At 43.5% G+C, this 27,705-nt stretch overlaps 1 protein-coding gene across 1 annotated transcript; it reads right to left on the reverse strand.

Annotated features, from left to right (window-relative positions):
• Positions 1-3,592: 3,592 nt before the first annotated feature.
• mtmr10 (myotubularin related protein 10) lies at positions 3,593-27,705 on the reverse strand. The gene is made up of 16 exons (XM_018739661.2): positions 26,921-27,705; positions 26,309-26,369; positions 17,349-17,485; positions 15,077-15,149; positions 12,957-13,099; positions 9,848-9,941; positions 9,303-9,450; positions 8,424-8,511; positions 8,228-8,316; positions 7,354-7,484; positions 6,947-7,016; positions 6,560-6,630; positions 6,267-6,439; positions 5,984-6,154; positions 5,699-5,878; positions 3,593-5,583 (listed from the first exon to the last, which is right to left on the reverse strand). Exons 1-16 carry the CDS (start codon positions 26,975-26,977, stop codon positions 4,969-4,971), a joined length of 2,301 nt encoding a protein of 766 aa, XP_018595177.1. The 5' UTR covers positions 26,978-27,705; the 3' UTR covers positions 3,593-4,968.

Below are 27,705 nucleotides of genomic sequence, written 5' to 3' on the forward strand. Positions count from 1 at the left end.
GCGGAGAGCTTTTATAACACGAAGCAGTCTGTGGGCAGGCATGACTGGCGTTGGACTACAAGCAGCACTCAGAGCAGCTCCTTTGTCTGTCCACACTGCACCAGGCACCAGCTGCCCGCCTCGCCGCATTTAATAAGGCCATGCATCATGTCTTTGTTTATACTGTAGGTGTCTGTTGCACAACTAGAATGGAGACTATTGGACACCTCTGAAGAGCAAAAAGGAAAGATGGCAGAAACTTGGCACAGGGGGAGAGGGCGTAGGATAAAATGGTAGAAGAAGAGGACTGTGAACAATTGATGAAGCAGTTTTAAAAATACACTGCTCTTTAACATGAGCTACATTTTCAGCTCAGAAACAAACAGTTGGCGCTGGTCTTCTCTGTGCTCCTTTGTCCTCCTTTGTGGCTGTGTTGGAGATGCCACACATTGTTTTTCAGTAGCGTTCCACCAAATAACCCCGGTCCGCCGTTGTCACATGATTTCCGTGCAAATAGGCAGCAGCACATGGGGGAAAAATAAGAAAGCTAGAAGTTAGTACATTTAGTCCTTGGGCAGATCTGTTTGGGAGAACATGTTCCACAGCACAGGAAGACACTGTAAGATGGGGCAGGACAGGGCAGGACAGGGCAGGACAGGGCAGGGCAGGACAGGGCAGGACAGGGCAGGGCCTCTGCTGGACATGAGGTGGAATTGCAGTTGACATGATTGTGAAGGAAGCTGGAGGCAGTGTGCTGTGCTACAGCACTGTGGTCTGCATCCAAAACCAGCACAATGTATGTATCTACACAGTGTTTGGATTGCATGTAGTCTACCTGTACTGATGATTACATGTACACTTTCTAGACTGTTCATTATATGCACAGGTTCTGTACCAGTTGTACACTATTGAATACATAAACTGCATGAAGAATATGTGTACAGTACCTGTACAAAGACTCAACCAGTGTCTACAACCCCTTGTCCAAGCAGGTTCACAGCAAACCAGAGGCTATCCCAGCAACACAAAGCACAAGGGACACATCCAGGATGCAAGGGCTTGAACCCAAGACTGACCACACAGCAGGTACTGGCCAAACCCACTGTGCCACCTTATATGCAGAGTGTGAGTAAACTTTATAAAGACAATATGTATGCTATGGACTACATTTTGACTGTACATAGACAGTTTATATGTAGAATGGACATAGACTGTATGAGCACTATGTTTAGAGTTAGTGTACCTCTGTGTAGAATGTGTGTACACCATATGCAAGTGTATCCTCACACATGTAGAATATGTATACCTGTATGAACACACATACACTATATGTAGACTATAGTGTTGACTATGAAGACTATGTAGAATATAGGTATATGTATGAAGAATGTGTGTACACCATATGTAGACTATAGACTATTGACTATATGGAGAATATATGTAGACTGCTGATTAAATGTAGATGGTATGTAGACTATATAGAGCTTTTTATCCTGTAATGATGTCCCTACAGAAGGAGCAGCACAGTAACCCCTGTGTTGAGTCCTGGTTCAGAATGGAAACTGTTAATAAATACACTAAAATTTTTCCTGGATGACCAATGCACATTTTTGTACCTTTAACTCAGTTTTAACTTTAATTTAATTTTTTTCTCTAAGTCTCAACACTAACTTTAAATTCAACACAGCTATCCACAGGCTGACAGAAGGCAGACGGGTGATTTGGGAGTTCAGGCAACTTCAGAAGTTCTCAAGCTTCAAATACAGATGGACTTCAGACTGTTCAAGTGTATCAAGAAGAACAGATGACCCCACCCAACCCATAACCACCACACCCCCTGTTGCAAGCTATAGGACATGGCTGATACAGCACTATGGTGTTCAAGTGCCACTGTGCTGCGCTGCCCCCTGCTGCCAGGAGTTTGATCCTGCACTCACAAGGGATTACATTCACTCATTTAGCTGATGCTTTTCTCCGAAGTGACTTATAGTGTTAGGGTTACAATTATTTACCCATTGATACAGCTGGGTAATTTGACTGGAACAATTTAGGGTAAGTACCTTGCTTAAGGTGAGATGTACATCACTTTGGAGAAAAGCATCTGCCAAATGAATAAATGTGATGTAAATGTACTACAGCTGGGGGTGGGGATCGAACCTGCGACCTTTGGATCCCAGCATTTAAAATAGCATTTATCATTTAAAATTTGTTTTAACGGGATGGAAACGCAGACATCATTCCTTTGTCAGGTATGGAACAGGTGAGGGGCTCCAGGATGGTGCACAGCTCTTGGGGGGGGGGCATGTCTGAATATTTGTTATTCATACTGATTGGCTGTCAGACACACTCACCACTGTGGTTATAATAGCTTGTGTATGGTGCTGATTTTGGCATTATACCAGCATCATGTTCAGAGTCATCTGGTGCAACACACCTACTTGTTCAGGTAGAGACAAGCAGCCCATGAGCAGTAAAAGAACAATACCGAGAAGCAGCTGGGGGTTGCAGGGAGCACCCATGTGCAAGGCCAGCCTCAAATGTCAAACCAGGTTTTCTGCACAGGTACCACTTACCCTTGGCTGCATTACTCCAGGAAATACTGAAAAAATATTGGAAAAACCTTCATACAGTTCTTGTGTATGTTAAACATAAAATGGGTAAACTGCTGTCAACGGTTGACTGTAAAAATGTGTCAGCTAAGTAATAGATAATAGAAAGCAGACAACAAATGGCAATGAATGCCTAATGTGAGACACGTACTGGAAACCGAGAACTCGCGAACATGCTTGCCTCTGGAAAAGGATTGTGCTGGATGCAGAGTCACAGAGGAAAACAACATGAGAGCTCTGTGACATTTTCTATTCCCTTTCTGCTATGCCATGGGACGAGTTCAGCCTTCATGTTGGCAATCGAAGCTCCCATTTGTATCTTTCATCGCTCACTGTTCCACATCTACAAACGGGTAATGTGATGCACTGAGGTCTCACCAGCTCATGAGAGAAGCATTACATATTTACACACAACTGGCTTAAGTGGTCTTATGAAACTGATCAGACTTTTACAGTTACCGAGCTGAAGTACCCCCGTGGTTTACTCCCAATGTGCACATTTCACTACAAAAGTATCGCGTCAGCTCAGGTCTGCCGGGAGACAAGCTGCCAGGTGCGCAAGCGAACCATCCACAGGACTGGTTTCCCTGATTCACAAAATGGGGGTTTTGTGGAAGATTCACACTGATCTGGACCACAGAACAGGAAGCAGTGTGGTCACATCTCATACAGTATCCCCGTCCTCTAAAATCTGACGTATTCATGTATATATGTAAATGACGGAACACAAACACAATAACACTTCTTGGCAAGTAGCTTTATTTGCACTACATCTCATGTATTAAATGGAGTCACTAGTTCATTTTGGCCTTGTGGCTGAGCCCCCTGCAATGCCAGGAGGGGAACCGATGTCCCAGTACTGCACTGCGCAGCGAGCAGCTCTCAAAAAACACTTGAAGGCTCCAGAACTGCAGAGTACAGATGAGTACAGGCAAAGCCCAACCTCCAGGTAAACACAGAGGCTAGACCACTGTTACTTCATAGAATTTTGGTTTTTTTTTTTTTTTTTTGTATTAGAGGAGATCCAAAACACCTGCACCAATATGGCTTCTGGTAGCAGCAGCACTGGAATCAGGGACCTTTTGGTACATTCCGGAATACCTTGACTTTTACGCAGCATGCCCAGAGAAATGCATCTTAAAGGAAAGTCCGTTATTCAAATAAAGGGTGAAATGCAAGCCCAAAATTCCCCTTTAAAGGCACAGTGGCTTTCCAATGTTCCCATTTGACCCATTTTGCATAACTGAATAAATATCAGTGCTCTGTTCCTGTGTCAAAGTGCGTCCACTGGAAAGAGCAGTTGTCATACTTAACAGCAGCGTCGATACCCAGTGAACTATTAGTGGTCGGTTAGCACAGGTCACCTTAAATCACAGCACAGCCCTTGCTATAATTTAAAATATCAATTAACAGAATGTACCAAACATTAAACTAAGCAAAATAACTCTTTAAATTCAAATAAATTCTGTACATTTGTTAGCCAAATAAATTTCCAAGCAAAATTTCCATTACAGTTCATATTACATACATACACTCATACATACTCTTTAAATATTTGGTGTCTTAAGGAGTCTAATCTACTGAAATTTAAAGTGGGTAATGAAACAGTGAATGTGATATGTACTGAAGGCTTTCACCCTGTTGACAGACTGGAAAATGTCTTCACATGACAGGTGATCATTATACCTATAATGCATATGATTTCGAACCCCAATATTTTCCACGCAGACTTCATGCCATATCTGACCCCTAACTGGGTCGCCAGCTCTGCCACCATACCAAACCAGCCAGCTGAATTACGAGACAGCAGCACAGAGCAACCCCACAGGGACAGGTTCTTGTACTGTCCGTAGAGAGCCTCCTCCCCATATATCCCTACCCGAAGTCCCCACAACTAGGGAGCTAAACATCTTGTTGTGTCCACTATGATATATCACTGACGGTTAAATATGCTTGAGCTTACCACGCTTGAAGCAACAGAACAGTGATTAAATCAATATATCACTGACTCGTCAACAAAGTGGTTAACTGTTGTTCATTTTAATGCCACCTTACCAGAAGGTGTAAAGGTACCCTAACCTGTATGTTCAGAACAACAGATTAGGATGTGTGAAACTACCACAGGAAGAGTCCTCACAAAAATTATCTTCATTTGTTCTTCCAGTGAAAAATAAAAAAGAATTAACTTGCTACATGAAGAGCTGAGCTCTGGTAGCCAGAAAAGAAAGAAATTGTAATGGACTAAGTGTGCAGCTGGAGAAACATGAACCAATGCTATGCAAAAGCAGGAAACATGAACAGGTCTTTATCACTTCCAGCTCTCGGACCGCGTCCCGCCCTGTTCTCTCCCATCACTGGGTGGAACTGTGTTGAGTCTGTCTCAGAGCGTCTCACTGGCCAGGGTTTCAGTGGAGAGCCAGATCTTGGCTCCGCTGAGGAATTTGCTGAATGGGGTTCCCAGGATATTACGGCGGCAAAGGTTGCCCACAGGGGAGAAGGGGAAAGAGGAAGTGAGGTACTCAGGGGGTGAAGAAAGGTCGTCCGGGGAACGGGCTTTGAAGTACATCCTACTGCTTTCTGAATGTGAGATGTTGGGGGTGGAGACCGTAGAGGTACTGGTGCTGGCACTGCCACAGCGCCTCAGCTGGGCCTGCAGTGCCTCAATCTCGTCTGCCAGCAGTGACAACCTGTGGAAGGCTGTTATGGGTCCGCCACGCGGGATTTGGGTCTCGGGCACCCAGCGCAAGAAGTAGAGCTTCCACAGCCGCAAATGCGAGGGTAGCAATTGGGGCAGCAGCAGCCCATGTGGATCCGCGGGCCGGGTGAGCCATTCGCGGAAGAATCGCTCAGACGGGCTCTCTGGTGCCTCGCGTGCCACTGAGAAGTCAGGTCTGAGCCGCTGAGCCAGGGAGTTGCGCCGTGGGAGAGTCTCCACCTCCATCAGCATCCCATTGGGCAGGGAGGGCAGGCCACGCAGTGTGGAGCTGTAGGTCTTCTGCAGGAGATGCACATGAAGAAACAGTTATGTTAGAGCTATGGCTAGGGGCCAGCCATGGCTCCTTCTCTCCAACACAGTGAAAGGGAACAGATGCTCAGAAATGCATGCTCACCTTTGTGCGCCGAAAGGTCTTCACTGTGCCGTTGTGAATGCAAGAGGTGCCCTTACCCACATAGAGTGGGCTGTTAAAAAGGGCCTGATCCTTCCGGGAGAACTGCTGGTCCCAGTCCCACACACAGGGGAAGCGCAGCATATTGAACTCCCTCACAGAGTTCTTACTTTGCACAAACTCCTGGGGAGGGGAGAGACAGCTCTGTTTTCAGTATAACCTGTCTTTGCGACCCTAAAAGCAAACCAAGGGAGCTGCACCCTGGGTAGCAGAGAAGGAGATGCTCACCCTGCAGTGCTCAGCACGCTGCCGCGGGCAGTTGAAGAGGAAGGTGCTGAAGATGGGGATCCACATGCTGTCGCTCAGTACAGTCAAGTAAGTCTCTGTGAACTCGAAAGCAGTGGGGTACTGATTCAGCAACTGCCACACACAGTCCAGGAGGAGCAGGAACAGGGGAGACTGCAGAAGGGAACAACAGGGTCTCCTCAGTGAACGTAGTTGGAGGCTCTAAATTGTAACAGGCCTTTCATGCTCAAATATACTCAAACGTTTTGTGCTAGGTGGACCTTACTTCCTCTTTGTCGTTCTTCTTCAGGTGGTTGCACCTGTCGAGGAAGCGATGCCCGGCCATCACCCATTCCCTCTGCACCAGGCCCTGGAAGCCCACTAGGCTGCGATAGTGTGGGTCCAGCATGATCAGTACCAGGGAAGAGATCACACAACTCAAGTCACGGTCCTCATCCTCTGCAAGGGGCCCAGAGGCAGAGAGAGGGGGAAATGGTGGGGGTCATACAGAGTGTGGTGAGAAAGACTGAACAAGAACACTGTATCCAGAGGCAAACGTAAACAGAGTGGAATAGTTACCTTGCAGAATGACAGATGCATGCTGTCCCTCCAGCATGTACACCACTTCTGCAGCGTGTTTCAGAAAGGCCCTGCAAGGAGTGACAGTATTGGAATCAAATATGAGTACTCATGGTGCTATACAGGTGTGTCAAACATCTGGTAAAATCTAAAGTCTCTGGCCCACATCATCTTGCCACTTGAATAAAAATGTTCTCAGCCAAATGTATGCACCAGATTAGGTGCAAGACCATCTAACATTCCTCTGTGCTATTTTTCAGAACTTCAGGATTCCCTTCTGGGATTAATAAAGTTTCATTCATTCATAGCTCCACGCAGGCAGCAATGACTCTCAGAACAAACAGGTGTCTTGCTGTTGGTCCAGCGAGCGCATTTGTTAGTCCATACCTAACATACTCCAGCCATCTTGAGCCTTCCATGGACGACAGCCACCTCTCTTCAGACTCTTCAAATGGCTCTGCATACAAACAGACAAGTGGTCGGCCAGGGTGAGGTGACAGTCTGCCTATCAGACAGAGTGGTTGGTTTTGGCTGACTAGTAGTATGTGGTGATGAGTCAGAGTGGAGTGAATATGTGCCAGTGTTGAGTAGCGCAAGCAGTATGTGTGTGTTTAATTTACAAAAAAGGGGACGGCTAGCCCAAGGACACAGAAAACAAAATGAGTGAGGGAGGAGGGCGGGGGGGGAATCTTGTCCAGCCCCCTTAATTTTAGCACAAGAGTTTGAACATCTTTCCCTGTGTATTATTGTACGTGGGAGGGGGAAAAAAAAATATCGATGTGAGAAATGCTCACCAATGACACAGATCTGCCGGAGTCGGACAAAGGCGGTTTGTATGTCCTGGATGTTTGGAAGGCTCTTGTCCAAGTCAGACTTCAGGACATCACTGCGTTTAGGGTGGCTCTTGGTGATGGCAGTGCAGATTCTGCAATGAAAAAGGAAGACAAGAGTCATCACTACAGCGACAATGTAGAATACGCAGCTTCTCATTGCTCATTCGCACCGTAATTTCAATATGTGAGAATCAGGACTTGCACCACACAAATCATTTTAAATATAATGACTGTGAAGCCAAACTTAATATTATACAGAGTCAATGCACAAATCAATTAAAGCTCACACGCATGTAGCACCAGATTAGGAAACTTTCAATCTTCCATTTTTCAATGCCATCAATAACAACTCTAGATTTAAAAATAAAAAAAAAAAACCCTTCTGGCAGTGCCTACTCTGTCCAGATTTTAAACTTACCAGGGATGTCTCACTCAGATGTGTACCAGTATCTTTGCCATATCAAACTGGAGGTGAACAACCCACCAATGATAAGAACATTCTTAATGAATATAATTTTGCGCTTTTTGTATAATGATTTTTTTTGTATATTCTATTAATGTGTGGGCAAATGCAGTTCTAGCTTTGCAGATGTTTATCATTTTTGTTAACATTTTTAAACACTTGATTAAATTTTTTTTAGACCAAAGACTGATTTTAGACAAGTTCCAGAAATCCATTTCTACAAACTAAATGTGGTTATTAAAAAATAAAAAAAAAACCTGACTTTTGTAAAGTTTGTGCAACAGAGAATGAACTTTTACTAAAACTGTAGCACAAACACGTCACTTCCTGAATCTTTGAAAGAATTATTTGATTGTTGTGGCTGTACAGTACCTCTGGTCCAGCTTCCTCTGCTGCACAGGGTCCTTGATGCTAGCCATTCGCACCAAGGCACTGCCATTGGGATGGTTCCAGCACCACAGCTGTGGAAGTAAAGAGAGAAGAAAGCTGGGTCATGACCTTTATGAATCAGTCACCATCCAGTAAAAGCACTAGACACCAGCCATGATGCACTGGGGCGAATACCCACCGGGAGGCGCTGGCCTGCAAAAAACCCAGAGTACTGCTTCAGGTCCTGATCCGCCAGCGAAACAGGCACAACAAAGTACTCCGGAAGACTGCAGGAAGACCAGCAATAAGGTTATTACTTGGCATTGTCTACATGTGCAAACTTTCGGGAAGCAGCAGTTCTCCTTGTTGCTAGTTCACCTTGAGGGACCAAGGTGGATTTATTTGACTAGGATTATCCATAAACACCTGTACACACATCAAAATTCAGTGCCAAACAAAGAAAAGATGGGAGTGCACTGTAAATCATCACAAGTCGCATGGGCTTAAACACGTAATAACAACGTTCTGATTCTGCCTAAAGCCATGTTTGATGGTCTAATCACTTAAAGAGATAAATTCTGAGCAAGGCACGAACCCTACTGGCATTTAATACTCTGCAGTCAGCATCAGCTAAAGAGGTTTGTGGGCAAGGACATACTTGTAAAAGAGGATTTTTCCATCTGCTGTCTATCAGACTTCCCGTGGTGCTGTTCTGAGATCCTAAACGAATGCTAATGTATACAGAGTGACGGCTGCAGTCAGACAGTGGCTGGACAAGATATGGGCTGAAGACTGCTGTATATCACACTGTACCACCAGGGGTTTAAATACCACAGCATCTGCAGTTGCTACACTTCCAACCATGTACATTTCACACAATGAAATTACACAAACTAATTCTCCAGAAATATGAAATATTACATCCCTAATCCCAAAACAAGGATTATAGAACTGAAATGAGTCAATCTGTTGTAATCTTAATCAAGAGCTAATCATAATCCTTGTCATTTTGTAAGAATGCATCACACAGGCCATCTGAAGAGTGATGGGGAGAGAGGACTGTTTTCACGGAGCACACCTGGGAGAGATGGCGTAGCCCTCATTGATGGAACACACCCTCCACTCCGATGCACCAGTGCGTTTGATCTCTCGGTCCCAGTCAGAGGGACGGTCAAACAGAGGCACCTGAGGGCCACCCTCAATGTCTACACCATTGAGTCGGGCACCTACAATCAAAATAAGCAGCAAACTAGCAGTGAAGAGTTCCTCACAACATCCCATCTTACTGTTCAGGACACTTTATTATCTGTATCACCTTAGTAGGTTTAATAAGATGTCATCTAAGGACACTGATTTAATTTAAACCTCTAACAAAATCCTAGCCACTACAATTTAAATTTATCCATCCATGATGGATGTACCCCTTTTGCAAACTGATCATTATGGTTAGGGTCAACCCTATTTAACTTAATACTAAACAAACAGGATTTTAAGAGTTATTCAGCCTGTTCACAACATGTTACAGATAAGGAGGGGTAAGCATTCCTGTTGGGTACAGCTCATGTCAAGACCTGCCAAAGAACAATGACTTTCAGCCAGGATGGAAAGTCAGTTCAGGTGTACCTGTGGAGCTGTGGTGTCGTTTCCAAGCGAACTCAAACCCGAACAGCAGCTGGGGATCAGCAGGATGAGAGTAATGGGCTACAGCTAGACACACCTGCACAACAGTGGGATGAAGTAGACATACATATTAATACATCTGAATAATAAATACAAATACAGACAGAGGCAACGTAACCCTGCCCAACCAAAAAAAGTGATCCAGCAACAGCTCTTCAGCTACTGACAAACCCTGGAAGGAGAAGGTAGGTGTGAGAACTATGTCAGTCATTGCCTACATGAGCACCACAGACTGACAACTTCTGCCTTCATGAAGAAGCCTGGCCTCTCCAGTTTGAGTTTCCTGGGTACATGATGGCCAAGCTTCCATCTGCTATCATCAACAACCAGCCACTTCTTTTCAACCTGACAAGCATTGACTTGGAAAAAGCTCCTTCTGCAACAAAAGTACCAAAGTACCTTTATGAAACTGCTATAGACCTTTCATCAGGAATGCCTTTTATTCCTCATGGAAAATAACCGGGCATTCTCAAATTATAAGACACACAGAAACAGCATAGACGGGCCATTGTTAGTTCTGGCAGTAAATTCACAGCAAACTGCTGATCCATTTTCTCATAAACACCTCAACAGTATGTGTTTAACAAAATTTTTGCATGGTTCTATAACCTTTCAGGATGCTGGGCCAGTGCTGGGGTGATGTGTCAGTGTCAATGACACAGAATCCCACCATGACCCTTTTTAGACATGTAGAGACCAGTTACTGGGCCCTGGTCCATCATTTAGTGCAACAAACAGGCAGCTGCTTACCTACATCCTCTCATCGCTCACAAAGGAAAAAAGGCAGTTCTGGGAAGGTTATATAATTACACCGCGTGGCAAGTAAACAAAAGAATCTCCACCGACATTTGCAATCTGAGTGTAAAAATAACCCACTGTGCCGCTCCTCACCTACTGAAGACACATCTCAATGTTTACAGATGACAGAATGAAACTGGTCAAAGCAGGTGGCACCTGATGGGGGAACTCAGATACGCGCAAGGTCTGATCCGCTGAGCAGAAGGGCAAGATATTAAGGACTGACAAGGGTCACTTTACACCCAGACCTGTTTGCAGGTACAGGTTGCCTTCTCAAACCACCCTTCTAGACCTGAGAAATTACCCTTCTCTCATTCCTGTTCTCTGAACAGTACGAGTCCAAGCGAACAGATAACTAAAGACTGCTCATTTTCTCCTGCCCCTTGACAAAAGTTCGGCAACACGTTTCCAAACAGTCTACTTAAGGAATATTCAGTCACAAGAAGGCCTCACAATAACTTTCATTCTAACACTAAAGGCACAACTCTCAATCACCGTCTCAGTGCTATTTGACATTTGTGCAGGACAATGCAGAAACAAAACCTAATAAATACTGAACAATGTAAGGTAATGAGAAATTTATCTCCAATGATCCCTATGCCAGGGACTTGGCACTGCCAGGAATGCCAAGTCCTCTACTTGTGCAATGCACATCAGAAGTCGCTTTTCAGGAAGCCCTCCTTCTGAGGCTGTGGAACAGAGGCCTGTGTGTGAACACATCTGTGCCTGCTGAATGACCAGGAAGTACTAATTCAATGGGCCTTTTGTCCTCACATCTGATGGTTTCTCCATCTTTTTTGGACTTGGATGTGTTCACTGTCATTTCCAGGTTCAGCAACTGGACCCTATATCCATTTGATAAAAATATTTCACCATTTCAAGTTTTCTAACACAGTCTCAGCTGACAAAAAAAACTGTACATGTAAAACCCTTCAACAGAATGCACCATAACTAAACTGTTAACCAAATGTCCTTAATCAGAAAGAATGAGTCATGTGTCCAGGAAGAAATTTAATAATTTTAAAAAAAAAAAAAAAAAAAAAAAAAAAAAAAAAAAAAAAAAACACACTTCACAATTTCCTCTTTTTCAGTGATGCTATACTTTAACTTCAATCAACTCTCTATGAAGATGAGTCAGAAGCACAATATGAGATGTTCCTTCCACACCCACAGCAACATTTCTTAGCAACTCCAGCTGCTTGGAAACACATAACCTGCTGCATTCTGCATCTCATCACTTGGGTCTCAGTATAAATAAGGGTTCTCTTCTAGTCTGACTAATAGGAAGTAATGAATGATGTGGTACTATTACAAAAAAACGCTGGAATCCTACAAGTCTGCTGAAACCACTAGATCATAAAGCTTAAATCTAGACCACAAAAGCTTGAACTCAGTAAATTAAAAGATCTCCTTTTAAATTGATCAATGAGGTTCAACTGCTATGGATGTTTTCCTTAAACACACTTAGTAATATATTTCAATATCTCCAGGTAAAACAAATATTCATTAGACAAAAATCCATTTGCTTTAGGAGACCAACAACAGCGAGAAGAGCTGCGTTATGATCAAATTAGACACCGGCAGATCAAAGAAGCAGGATGGGTGAGTGAATTAATGAAAAAATGTACACACCAATTTATATATGAAAAGGGGACAAATCGGCTGAAAGGCTGCAGAAAATCAAGAAGGAAAGATGTAACACTTGTGAGGCAGAGAGCAAATCTTCAGTTTTCTCTGGCTGTTCCTCACAGACATGCAGTTCACTCCAGCAGCGAACCAGATGGGAACAGGAGATGAAAGAGTGGCTTTCCGGCAGACAGACCCTAATTCCTCACCTCTTCCTCAGAGAGCTGCTCCACAGCGAGGAGGCAGATGGCTGCCCTGCTCAAGGCCTAGAGGACCTCAGTGGGGCATCAGACAACTCACCCTACCACTGGCTAAGTGTAGTGACACCATAATGTCAAGAGTTTCCAAAAATTATCCCCCCTCGCAATCTCAGTAAAAAGTCTCCACCAAGATTAGAAATAAGATCAACTCTTTGGAAAAGATAGCAAAATGTGACAATTTTATCATATTCCATTTTGACTTTCTACAAAACGTCAGAAGGAAATCTTCTTACAAACTAATCTACTATCACATAAAACACAACATTATCAGATGAACTTGCCATCATGATAAGCTTTTGAAGAGAGCTCAGTATGCTAACACCTCATGGTTTAACTTGTTTAACTTCCAGTTCTCATGTATTCTGTACCTTCTTGGCACTCTCGGGCCCAGCCTCGTCAAAGCGAAATCTCACAATGCGGAAGTCCTTGCAGTAGATAATGAGCTCCGTCGGGTTGAATTTGAGCTTCTGGTTTGAGCCCAGCACCTTCTGTTTGCCCTTCGCATCATTCACTAGGAAAAATATAAAAGCAAGATGCAAACAGACATGCAGATTACTTATACAATTAATTATAGCTGTTGTCTCAAATGCATAAATGGTAAGATATCAAACATAATGGAAGATAAGAACAACCAGAGACCCTCTGGACAAACAAGCTTTACAGCATCACACCTGTCAATCTGATGAATTTCTGAGTCAAGGCTTTAACACAATGGTTTCGAAGATAATGAACCAAGATCTCTCTTCCATAAAGGAAAGTAAACTCCTCAGATAAATCATTAAGTTTTGCTTAAATTAGTTGTTCCCAAACCCTGAATACATTTTTGTTCTGACGACTCTAAAGGCTGGTACATTCAGTGTTAATGATCAATCACTTTGATACTTTGTGTTCATTCATATAGTTTTATTGACTTACCAATACAATAATTTTCAGAGTTTTTAATCGGATGAAATGGAAAAAACAAATTTATATGGAAGTAAGACTATTACACAATCAAAAACAACCTCAGCGGCTACCATGATGTGGATGAGCTCCTCTAAAAGCTGTTAAATTACAGCACCATCTGTAATTTCAGAATCAGATGACAGTGCTACTTCACATCATGCTCCCAGCTGGTCTGCATGATGCACAAGCACTAGATGTGAACAGACTCAAACATTATTATATAAAGCACATACAGAGGCTATATTCTCCAGAATTATTTTGCTTTAATTACCATTTTAGTAATCCTCCAAATTGTGCCAGTGAAGTAATCCCATTATGACACTGTAATATGGCTTTGTTTGTGAACGTTTTGCTGCACACAGAAACACCCTTGTGACCCTCATTTTGGTAACAATCAAAGGTTTGTGAAAGACTGGCTTAGGTTGTTCTTATAACAGTTTTTCAAGAAAATCTTGACACAATAAAATAAACTGCATAAATGAAACTCCACCATTGTGAGCAGTATTAAACTTGTCCACCCAAGATGAAGAGGTGAACTCATGTATTTGTCAAAGTCCGTGGGCTGAGAAATGAGAAAAATCTTGGCAAGAATTGTGCAGACCTGCCAAAATCCTTGCGATGAGTTGTGGTAAAGTGGGCCTTGTTTTTCAACTTTCGATTTACAAATACCACTGTTGACTTTTACAGGTTCACAGCCATGCTGCTACTGAAATGCAACAAACCAGAACAAACACTCTTGTTGTTTCTGCCAAGCTAAGCTGTAACAGTGCACCTTTGTTGAAGGCAAGGGGACAGAAAAACACAGATTCATGCTCTATCAGCTGAGCACAACAGCATCACGATCAGAGTAGTGTCAGCGAGAAGAGCGGCAGTGATCTAATACAAACATGATTAATCCAGACTGGGCACTGCAGCAGTGGTCACTGACCTCATCCTCACAGAAACAGAGTGGTTGAGGCCATTTTCCTAACAGCCAAAGCGTGTCTGGCCAGCAAGAAGCCACCAAGAGCAGCGAGCTGCTCTGATAAGGCTGCTACAGCAGTTCAACAAGTTGAACCTGCTTTCTGGTTAGTTTCCTTTTGGTGTCAGGCTCATATTACAAGTGGGGTAAAACAAGATCAAAATCTCTGTCAAAGACATAAAGGTTGGGATGCTGAAGTTAATCATTTGATGGGGCCCATACAACAAGGAACATATTTGACAGGTCAGCTATTTAAGCACCGATTCCATTTCAGGCACCCACTTTGCAGGATATTTCTGGAAGGAAGCAGGAAGACAGCCCTGTAGGGCATCACTGCTCTGCAGTCTGCCAGACCAGCACCAACAACAGTCTAAGGCACCATCTTCAACCTACAGGCACATTTCTGTGTAGAGGAGTTTCCTGAACCCAGGTCTGGAATCGATCTCGTCCGTGTGTCCCTACCTACTGCTGTCGAGACCTCTGCTGGGCCACGTCTCATTTTCCTCACAGAGGCAGTTTGGCTTCCTTGTGTCAGTAGCGTGTTTGAACAGGATTTCCTGTCAAACACCAGATTTCCCTTACCTGTCACCACCTGCTCCACACATGCCAGGGGAATGTCATGTTCACCCAGCAGTCGGTTTGTGTACTGGAACTTCTGCACAAGACAAGTCATCAAAGTTGTCAGTAGGAAGCCTTTCTGGGCACATCACAAAATTTCCACTCCAGCACATGTACAATAAATCAACTTTAAGTAGGTATTACAAGTCCACAAGCTCAATAGTAAGAATAGAACTGCTCCTGGCTATTTACAGGACTTGATGAACCAGTACACCCCAGCCAGGCGCCTTCGCTCATCTACTTCTGCTCGCTTGGTGGTCCCGCGCACGAAAGGCAAAGCTCGGAGGTTCTCAGTTCTGCGTCCGTTGTGGTGGAATGACCTTCTCCTGTCACTCAGAACTGCGGAAACTCTGTCTGTTTTCAAGAAGGGTCTGAAAACCCACCTTTTCCAGATCCACTTTGCCCAAGATCTCTTCAGATTGTCTATGGTGTAACTGTTCACGCATCGTAACTCCAGAAGCATCCCCAGATACAACCTTTATTCAGCCATTACTCTGGTATTGTACTGCTCATTTGTGTATCTTATAATATTTAATAAAAAAAATTGGTGTCGGTATCGGGATTTATCTGTGTCTTATGCACCTACTTGAGCGATGAACCTCGGTGTAGCAAGTGGTAGGGAACAAACTAGATTTGCTTGAGACTCATGTCTGCAGCTATGTATCCTTCTCTCAATGTAATGCATAAATTGTACTTTTGCTGAGATGTATGTCGCTATGGACAAAAGCATCTGCTAAATGAATAGATAAGCAACAGAAGATTACTAAAATATCTACATAATGAACAAAATGAATTTAAAATCCAATACTCTATTAAAAACTACTTAATACCATCTATCATATTTGTCCTCTAAATAAGATCAAGTGCACATAACTTCAGTTTAAAGAATATTTCAGAGAGCCAGTTTTAAGAATTGAACTATTATGCTTTACTTTTCTGCTTTCATAAGAGACATAAATCATGTCCGGAATGTTAAACATTTAAGAGAAAACCAATGATGTTCCATTTCAATTGCTTAAAGGTGGTTAATGATTAATTTAGATGCAAAATAAGTATTTAACAAAACCAAACAACGCTTTAATTCCAAATTAAAAACTGCAATTTGCTTTGGTTTCATAATCCTATTAAGAATGGCATGTAAAGAATGCAGTAAATCTAAGAAATGTACTAATAAGATGACATGTTGTAAACAGATGTGAGTCAAACCATGTGACCAGAGAACAAGGATAAATTCCAGTCATTACAGAAGTGTGACATTTAACAGTGTTAAACATACACTGAAGTTTAGGAGCAGGACAATAAGACATAACCAGCAGACCATATCCTTAACAGAATCAAAGACAGAGGTGGTGGCTTTTTGAACCTTCAGCCCAGATTCTGACTGTGGTACTGTACATTTTCCTGCAAAGATACTAACTTTCAGTAAGTGAATTTGGGGGCACTGATTTTTTTAACCAAACAAGTGGGATGAAGAGGCGTTTACAAATGGGATTAAACACCTGGAAAAACCTTTAAGGAGTGACATCAGTAGATGCTGTAACGAGTTCTGCAAGACTAATAGATAAATCTCCAATTTCTATCTTTGCTGGTTTGACAGCTGCACCATCTGTTGCTGAAAGACAAAGAGCGATAAGCAGCATGATGCTGGATTGGGGAGCTGAGAAATTTAGGACCACCTGAGACAAGCAGAAGTCCATCTCTGAATTGCTGTTCTGCAGCTTGCATGCTATCAGGTGCACACATGCATGCCATGAAGTATGTCAGGTGTCTAAACCACAGGAATATAAAAAAAATATGGTCACTTGAGTAGAGAGAGGCATCTGTCACTGTCTGGTTCAGCAGACCCATGGAAAATGAGCATAAAATAGTCAAACACTATTTTTCCAGGCTGGAGTGGTCACCTGCTGTGTAAAATAATCTGTCCTTCTGGTCTGGAACAACTGATGGCCTGACTCACAAGGGAATGTCTGAAAGAGCATAACAGCCCTGAACAAGTGCCTTTGCAAACCACATCGAATAAAGATAGAGGATGGGGGGGGGCAGCTAGCTAGAGACACTAAAAATGGATAACACAAAGGAAACTGCAGCTTTCAGACGTTTAAGTTCCACCTCCTTTTCAGGATATGGCCTTCAGTTTATTTTTTTTTTTTTTAAAGAAATTTAGGTCTGGTTTCTTATAGGTCACCAGAATAAGCGTTGAAATGTGTCATGACAGAAAACTGAAAACTAAAAATACCTGAAGTTGCAGAGTGTCGTGGGTGATGAAGGAAACCTTGAAGTTGGTGCAGATCAGCTTCCCCCATAGGTCCTCTCGGCTGCTGTCCACAGCGATGCACTTCCTTACAAAGTTCACCTCGTTCACCACAATCTCACCTATACACATCAAGAGACCAAATGGGGGGGACAGTCTCAGCATAAGAGTTAAGCACCGCAGTATCTGCCTTTGTAAGTCCTCAGTAACCCTTAGAGGGCCCAAAAGCCCGCTAAAATACAATCACAACTTCCCTATAAAGCACAAACCTTAACTCTATAATATAAAAATGATAACCAAAGGAAATGATACAAAAACACTTTTAACAAGCAACTCACTGAAAAGTCCAAAATAGTACAACCTATATTTGAAGAAAAATGGAAATGAACAGAACGAAAATGAGCTTAAGGTGTAATATCAATTAACCTTTCAATACGTCACTGTGCTGATATGATCTATATTTTAAAAAGGACATCAACTGCTAAGCTTTACCACTCAAAGAGATTTCAGAGAAGGTTAAATGAAGCTGAAATCAACATGATGTGCTGGAGACAAGAAGGAAAAACACCGTCATGGAGCCATGATCTCTTATTCATGCAGTCACTCCGATCACTATCAGTCAGGTGTAGTATCTTCGTGCCTCCATGCGGTTTCCCCTGACAGAAAGCAATCTGCATGCTCCGTAGAACCAGCCAATGGCAGTGGTGTAGCTCAGGGAGGCATAATGTGTAATTATGTCAATAAAGTGGCATCTAAACAGCCTTTTCTTCTTTCCTTTAAAAAGACACTGCATGTTGAGGCTATATCCACACCAGCTAAGGAGCTTTATGTTTATGGCTCAAAAAATGTCTGGAATTACATGAGAATTGTACATTTTATGGAACTTGGCTGCTGAACTATGACTATAAGGTATTTTCTAGAGTTTACGTGTGAGCTATAAACACTACAAACAGGAAAGGAGGTGTCACCGACAGCTAAGAGTGGGGTGGGGATTGGACAGTAATCATTCTCACACACAACTGCAAGAAAACGGTAATCCAACCTCTGACCTGCAGTTACTTTCAGCCGAGGTCAGTCTCAATGCGGTCTATCAAATGGTCATGTGTCTTTGTCCATCACACGCATGCAGTGCATTTAAACCCACGTTTCTCTGGAGGAAATCTACTATAGAACAGTTAACAATGGTGCAACATATAGTGCTTCTGGATCCCAGCCAGTGGCCGCACATTTGTATCCAGCTCAGTCTGCATTGTTTGAATGTTCTCCCCATGTTTGTGCGGGTTTCTTCCAGGTGCTCTGGTTTCCTTCCACAGTCCAAAGGCCAGCGTTTCAGGTGAACCGATGACTCAGAATTACCCAGTGGCATGCACATATGAGTGAATGAGTGTGTGACTGCTCTGTGATGAAGTGGGGTCTGGCCCAGAGTGTACTCTGCCTCGTGGTCTGTGCTTCTGGGATAATAAATTAAACAATTTTCAGGGAAAATAAATAAGTTAAGATTCAAACCAGAAGAAAAGTGCAAACAGATCACACTTAGAAAGGAGTGCCAGTCCTAATTCCTGGCTCAATCTTTGAGGACCTGCCTCTATTACAGTGAAAAATACTTCAGCAACCTCTGAAGCATGTTTGGCAAGAAAAGATAAAATAACTAAAAATAGAGATGTTACGATGACAACAAGTGGAGTTTTCAGTAACTATCCTGCACACAGAAGGCTTTGCTTTGAGAAGTGCCTCTTCACAAGCGGAAGTTCAAGTTTCACTTTGAGTCAAATGCAGGAGAAAAGACCGATACCAGACTGAACTCCCACAAAAAGTGCCTTCTGAAGCTCTCTTCTTGCAGGCTGCAAATAATGACATATTGCACAAGGAACAGCAACTTGCATTTTAGCCTGTTCAATATGTGCAACATGCAGAAAACAACCCGCATCTCCTGCCAACAGGACAACACAGCTGACAGACAGTACTTCTGACAGCACGGTAGAGGGGACCTGCTGAGGGTGACCGATTCCGATGAAATGGCTGATCTGGTAGAATTCACATGTGCAATCCCCAACCAGCGTAAACTGGTCATAGCCCTAGCACAGCATGGACTGTGCTATCCACACAATGAGTCAAACAGCAAAATGTTTAAGTTTGTGTCTTTGTAGTTCTAGTCTTATTTTAGTCCAACATCTGCCCTTCACTGAATGGAAGTAAAATTCATCTCCTCTTGACTGATTAACAGCCATTTAAACTGTAGCGAAGCACCTGCCACTGGCCCAATCCTGAGAATCGGATCCAAGACTACCATGGCTGCAACGTCTAAAGAGACCAAGATGCCTTGAAACAGAGATGGCAGGGGGAAGACTCATTTGTTTACCTATACATTTTCGGTTAACTGTTTCAGAGACTGGGCAGGAATGCAGGCGAGCCTGTTGGAAAAAACTGATGGGGGCAAAGAACTGGAACATAGGCCCAATGTGAGCAATCATTTACAGAGAGCCTCACATGTCTGGTTAAATATCATTTTCAAGACTGTAAAAGTACAAAACATGTGTGAGACTTCAAAGGCCATTTTGCAAGTTGTGTCTCCAGGTAAGTGCTGCAGATGAGTGTTGCGGAGTTCGAACTAGAGGTAGTCAACAAGCTACTAGTAATATGCCAATTGCAAGGATGACTGGGTTGTCAAAGTAAAGACAAGCACAAAAACTTGTGCTTGAATGAAAAACCAGGCTAAAACGCAGCTGAACATACAAATGGCCCTCTCCAGGGACCTCAGGCCCACCTAAAGCTCTGTTGCTAGCCAGACCCATGTACAACTCTTAAGCATTTCAGCTGCTTCCTACAAAAAGCCCAATAAGAAAATTTAGGAATTATTATTACTCTAAGAAAACTGTATCTTAAAGATAAGCCACAACACTAGCAATGCTTTTCCAACAAAACCATATTCCACTCTCCCCCCAAACAAGACCTAGCGTGACCTTAGACATGAGGAACTTGAAGACAGTGCAATGTAGAGCTTAAGTTCCTTGAGTGCCTTCTTGGGTTTACACTGTTGATGAACCACACCTACAGTATGCAATACAAACCTACAGAAAAAGTACCATTTGAAAGTTAAGACACATTCCAAATTCTGTTCTCAGCCATAAAGCAAAAAAACCAGGAAACTAGAAACAGGTGACAGCACAAGGTTTCTGTCTACTCTGCACTGGCATTTTTCTTCCATGCTGTACTCATCTGGGACAGGAGCAGCTCTAGCCAAGAGCTCTGTAAGAGTTTCAACGGAGAGCCAAGAGGGAGATGCTAAAGACAGGTCCAAGATGGAGAGAGGGCAAGCCATTAACCTAATTACACCTTACACAGTCAACCACGGCCTGTCACTTCCAATTGCCCCCTGGAGAGAGACTAACAGGCCTTTCACGTTGCCATTACAACAATTCCACTGAAGCTTACCTTTGGTAAAAGCAGCCTGAAATCCACACAAGAGCAGTTCTTTAACTGCCTCACCATTACCTAGTCACGATCCATTGGCTTTTCAGGCTTTCTAAGCATTCCTTTACCCTTTTAAAAGATGTTTTTTTCCATACACCACCTTGAAGCACCTTTCAACTATGCACAGTCTCCAGTGAAAATGGCAGGTGTGCTAACCAAGGACAAAGCCTGCGTTGTTAGCCTCAAAATCCTTGAAATAATTGCACATTTTTGTTACTTATTACTTTTTGAGATTACGTGCTCAAGGGTGTACAATCGAGCTTGTAAAATACTGTGGCGAGAAGTGCAAACTTAAGACTTGTACACGTGTAGCTCAGACAATGCGTCTATCACAACTTAAGTGACACACATAACAGAGCAGAAAAATCAGAATTGTGTGTTACAGGTCATACACAGGTGAATGAGCTTGAAGCCTGCAGGACTCTGATCAGATGTAACAACCAGAAAGAAGGAGGTTCTACCAATAAAACATGAAGCCAGCAAGTGCTATGAAACCTCACCATTCATCATTTTGCATGAATGATCAGAGGAGATGTGGCATGCCACACACTCCTGTGGAGATGGAGTTTGGTGACTCAGGGGCAAGCTATACAGAAATTGTCCAAGTGGGCTAAGTCCACAAAGCATCAGGACCAGGCAGGCTGGGAACCACTGGATTCAACTTACTGCCTTGACTAAACCATTCTCTCTGTTACTGGGCTCTTACTGGTCTATAAAGCACAAGAAAAGAGTTAGGGTTAGCACAGACTTTGCCACTGCCATTTAAGACAGCAGCAAACCATCGTTGATGCTGGGGCCATGGCACAAATAGGCCCTTAGCAGATTCTATGACAGCATGGATCATCCCATCACGTGAGATGCCTTCAAGAAGAAAAAAGTTAAATTAAATGAAACATAGGAGTGCTTGAAAACAGCACCCTTATGAAGTACAGCAGCAGAGAAATTGAGTGCCTGTGCCTAGGAATTACAATGGCCAGAACCCCAGAGCCACAAGCAAAGTCACAAGACAAGGAAGAGAAAAGCCCAGTGACTACAGGTGCAGGCCAGCATAAGGAAAAAGAGCTCTGCGTTTTCACCTGCACTGCCTCCAGCTAATTAATTTTCCCATCAGTTTCAAAGTTCCAGTGGCAGACCACAAGCACACACAAGTAAGGCAGGAGGAAACCACCAGACAGCTAGCAAGGCACAGCAGACACAGGATGATGGACATTGAGCACCAACAGGCCAAGTGCTCCAAGAGTCCAAATCAATCAAACTGTCCAACAAACCTAAGAACAGTCAGCAAACTGGAAGATGCTGAGGGCCAACATTTCCCTGTTCCACCAGCTACTACAGATTTTACATTTTTAAATAACGAGGGAAAACCTTGAATGCACCAACAACAATTCTACGGTGCTAAACAACATTGCCTCTTCTCCATGCAGGGAGAACCAGACGCATACGGACAGACTGAATACAGATAAACAGATGAAGAGAAGAGAAAATGAGAGATACAAAATGAGGTGAAAAATTGAGAATGAGAGATTCAAAATGAGATACAAAATTACAGAGACTAGCAATGGGGGGGGGGGGGGGGGGGGGCAAACTAGGAGCTGAGAGAGAGACAGAGGAGAATTGAGGGGAGAAAAAAAAGAAGTGTGAAGAGAGACAGGCTGAGACGGGTGGAGCAGGAGCAACGGAAACAGAGGGACACTGAGAAGGCTGAGACGACAGATGAGTCAGAGTGACTGAAGCTTTTTGTGTATTGTGTGGGACTTGCTGTTGGACGGGCCATTCGGTGAGCGGCTGCACTGAATAGGATGCATTCAAGTGTTTCAGCACAGGGGCGGAGCAGGGGAAGAGCAACATTCGAGGTATTCAGAAAGACACTGCGAGCAGTCATAGAATGGCCCTCATCGCATGCCCCGGAAACAACAAAACACCAAGCTCCTGTCTAAAATGCCTGTTACTGGGGCTTCAAAATTTAAGGAAGATCCTACAGTTTCAAGTTAATCTGAGGATTTCATAAAACCATTAATCCTAAACCGCAGCAGCCACAGACAGCTGGATAACCGACAGACCTGGAGATCTGAGCAAGGAAACTGAATGGAGGCTTCCTGAGCGTGGCTGTGTTTACTGAAAGTGAAGAAAAGGCAGCACAATAGAGAACCTAAGAAATAAATGTAAATGTAACATGCACTCCTCAGCCAGCATCCACACCCACGGAGCACAGACCAGGCTTGCAGGCTGCCATCACAACAAAGCAAAGGCTTGGATGTTTCACATCAGGTCGTTTTATTTTTTTTCAAGCCATCACATCGGAATTCACAGGACAAGAAATTCAGTATGCAACGCGATCCAAATGTGAAACACAAATGATCCTAGAAAGAGAAAAGAAAATCAGCACCTTGTTTCCAAGCCCTTCTCAAGCACTAAGGTATACTGCCGGATGATCTATGACTTGACAGCTACATTCAACACACACACACACACACACACACACACTTCTGTACCATTCACACTCAGTGCAGTGATGTGTCCCCCTCCACCCACTGCGCATGCTAATGTTCCTTCCACCTTGCTTTCTATAAACAACTACTGTAATATATTTAAATGTCTTTATGTCACTGAAAAGATGTGTACAGTTCTAGACATGCTGCCATTATGCAGATATTTTTCCCCTAGTTACCTTTAAAGTGTAGTGGGCAAGCTAAATGTTTTATTTACTTACATTTTCTTTATTTTCCTCACCAGGAACACACCTGGGTTTAGAGGACCAGAGCTTAGAAGCTCTGATTTTAGCAGCACTCACACATTCCTATAAGTGAATCCCAGGCAGCCTCTCCCAAAGCAGTCTGTAATAATGGGGTTGCTCTGCTGCAGTAACAATTACAGCAGTCTGGCTGGGACGTGTTGTCAGTGCACAGACAGTGTCGCAGACAAAGGCGTGCTCCAGCCGCAGGTTCTTATTAGGCCCTTGCAACCTTGCCCAGGACAAGCTATAACATCTAATCGAAAGAGGTACTTTCACTTCACCTGCAAAATAGGGAAAAATGCAAAGTCACCGGTAAAAATAATACAAAGTGCTTCTGTAAACAGGACCGGTCCTTCTTATTCACCAGACTTATGGACAAGGATGGGCAACTCCTTATTTCCTCCTTAATCAGGAAAACATGCAAAGAAAAACACGTTTAACTCTTGCTATTTGTGCAACACTCATCTAAAAGTGGTGTTGGACGGTGCCAGAGAAGGTAGGTCCTGGGAGGAGCATCGGCTTTGAATCCAGCTATGTCCGCATGGAGTTTCCATGTTCTCCCTGAATCTAGTAAGTGGTTACAGTTAATTTAGTGGTTTACAGTTACTTACTAGTAAGTCACCTTGGTGAATAAGGTGTGTGGTCTGATAACACTACATAGAGTTCACTGGAAGTCGCTTTGGAGAAAAGCACCTGCTAAATAAATGTAATTTATGAATCATATGAAATTTGAGTTATAATCTGTTCAGAGTGGCTTTTACATCACTAATAACCCTATCTTAAAAACAGTGTGCAATAATGTTGACAACAGACGAAAAGAGTATCAGACCGTGGGTCACACTGCAGCAGTTAATGATTTAAGACTATGGCCTGGCAGATACAGAAAATATGTGGCCGATGCATATTTAAGGTATAACAATGAATGAATGCCAATGAGACATTCAAGACAAACATCTCTTGAGGCACCCCCACAGCTGAAATACAAATTCTAAAGAAACTTAGTGTAGTTCCTGCTAAATTGGCAATGCTTGATGACTGCTTGACCATTCGGCACAAGATGCAAAGCAGAGGACAATTTCTTCAAGAGGTGCAGTTCTTAACGCTTGTTTGAGGACACAGCCAATGCCTCCACATAAACGCAAACAACAAACAGAAAAATCTGTTGGTGCAATTTCAAGATAGAAAATAATGAAGCTCTTGTTGATGTCAATGGCATGACTGCAGGGCCAGCTCCTTCCTCCAGCTAATAAAACACGTGTTACAGCGTGGGTTTAAAGTGGACTTGGATCAGAGATGTTGCTGCCACCGAGGCTGCACAATGCAGAGAGCCTGTACATGTGGAAATGGGCTACCAAAAATCTCCATAATTCTTACACTGCTAGCACATTGCAGCTTCAGTATCCTTCTCAAAAGTACTGCAGCAGGGCTCCTTGCAGGACTTGAAATGGCAGCAAGTGTGCGTCCTTAACTGGAACCCAACTTTAACTGCAGATGCTACTGAAACAGAGAGAGAACTGGCCACGCTCGGTGCCTTACAAGTTAAACAAGCTGAGATAAAAAGTGAAAGATTACTGTCAGTGTCCTTGTGCATCCGCTTGCTGTGTGATGTTTCACCTTATCTGGTCAATCTATGAAGAACACAAGTCAAAACGCAGTTTATCACAGAATCACAACCCCATTACCAGTTTTTATTTGTGCACGTCTCATTTAAAGTGTCAGCACTGTCAAAAATATCCATATTAAAAACTGTTTTTAGAGCGGGATTATTTTTCCAGTGTGATTATGAAGAATGGATTACATGTTTTCTTTGAACTGTTAAGATTACACTGAGTGGGAACTGTGACACCGGTAAGCAAATGGAGATAAAGCCAAACCAATGTCCTCGTGTGAAGTGGCTTTCTTAAGGCCCTCAGATCTGAACTTCAGCAATGGCTGGACTACATGGAGTGAGCAACAATAAAAATAAATATCTTCTCAGTGTATAATGCTTCACAGAATACCACCAAAGAGCACATGACAAAAACTGTATGGCTAACCTGCAATGCAGCTATGCAACCCCATACACATGTTAAAGCAAAGCACACACAAAAACAGAAACTGCTTCCAGCAGAACCTTCAGTCTAGAAACCTGTCAGCAAACTACATATCTTCTTGTTTTATTGAACTCAATGGACTGGTCTGCAAAATTAAATGAATCTGACAGTCTGGGCTTTAAGGCATCTATTCAGAAAATAACCTCTGACAATACATATGGGGCCCCCATGTACACAAACAAAGAAATCTGGCATTTTGATGTTTGACAAGGTTATGACACTTAAGGCAACCGTGAATTAGTAAACCTGGAAGAAAGCAATGCTGGGACTCAATCTCATTTTTCTAGGCCAAGGGCAGCAATGTGAAAGCACAAACAATGGGCCAAAGCTCACAGGGAAGTCTCCTACAATAACTACTGCAGCAAACTTCTATGATGAACAAATTCTGTGAAGCTCAGCAGGGACAAGAGCTGCTGGAAAGCACACAGGGCACACACATCAGGTGATTTAATCTTATCAAAATAATTTGTCTCACCAAAGTAGTCCAGTTAGATTTAACTTGAATATTGCAGTTAACGCTTTTGGGGGGCAGCGCAAATACGCACACTGCATGAGATCTGCATTTCTTTTCCATAACATTCATGTGAAATTGGTGAAATATGAGCCGCTATCCTCCACATTTCACCTTCGAAAGCCTGTCATCTTACCTGGTAGTAACTTGGCTTCTAACTTCTTAATCGGAGGCTGGACAGTTTTCTTCACCTCCGTCTGGGGGAGTGGGGTTGAAGAAAATATTTACTTAGCCGATACTTTAGTCCAAAAGTTACTTACAACTCAAGCGCTGGGAAATTAGGCAGGGTTAAAAACAAAATGCAGGAAAAATGGAAAACTTCTGACTAAACAGTGAGACCTCATTACATCATTTTGGTCTAAACCAAGAGACTCCACAGCAGATCATACAGCTAGATAGATGCAGTAACTTTTTTTTTTTTAAAAATAAAATACACAATGTTTCAATAACAGATGACATACGGCATGTCTTTGCATGCCAAAGCATCTCCAGCAAGACACAATGAATGAATGTCACTTTTTCAGGTTGTCTACATCAAACCAGAAACAGGTGGTGTGAAGGTAAAGACAAACCTGTAGCTAGACGGTGGTGGGTTTGAGACCCACTCCTCGTTGGTGCTGCAGAAGCCACGAGCAACGGCTTAAGTTACCCTGAATTACTACAATCATGAGAGTGTCAGCAGCAGTACTGCAGTTAGGGCGCTGAGCGTAAAGCGGAATAAAGAAGTTAAAAAGGTGTTAGTTCTTACCTGCAGAGGCGGAAGGTACGACTTGAAGGTTGGTTTCAGGGGTCTCATCGGGAACATGTTGCTGTCGCCCCCAGCGGGAGCGCGCGCAGCCCTTCCGTGTCCCTCCGTCCGTCCACTGGCTGCGAATGCCGATGCCAATCAAGCGCGCACAACTAGTACTAGTTAAGGCAATCCTAACTAGCCGCGTCCGCTCGAGCTTTCGCAGCCTGGCCACTGGTGAACACACGGACCATTAGTACTGCGCGTTCACATGACAGCTGCCGGCCTGAGTTGGTCCTCCCCATGTGTGTGGACACACAGACACTGTGGACAGGCACACACCCCGCTCTCTCTCTCTCTCTCTCTCTCAGTGTGTGCGTGCTGCGAACTTCTGTGATCACTGATTCGGTCCTCTAAGCTCTGATTATCTCAGTTTCCCTCAAGTTTAAGTCTCCGCTGATGGAACAGCTGCGCTACAGCGCTAGTTAGCGCCCGCTAACTAACCAACTAACTACTAGCGTTAACTAAGTTAAGTTCGAGGGAGTGGAGTAGAACGGGGCTGAGAAGCTTCTTCCGCACACTCTGTGACTGAGCGCGCTCGCGACTCCCGCCGTCGGAGCGCCTTAGTGAGTGAGAAGAGGCGCTCAAACTCCGTTCGCCCTGCCGTTCTCCTGTTTACATGACCGCGGGAAACCAGGCAGGTCGTTCGGCTCCACTCGCGACTCGGCCCGCAAAAGGCGGACTCCTCTTCCGAGCTGCGCTCCCTTCTCCTCGGCTTCCGACAGGATCCAGTTAGTCCGGTCCGC

This window comes from Scleropages formosus, chromosome 11 (genome assembly GCF_900964775.1).
Source record: "Scleropages formosus chromosome 11, fSclFor1.1, whole genome shotgun sequence".
NCBI classification, from domain to species: Eukaryota; Metazoa; Chordata; class Actinopteri; order Osteoglossiformes; family Osteoglossidae; genus Scleropages; species Scleropages formosus.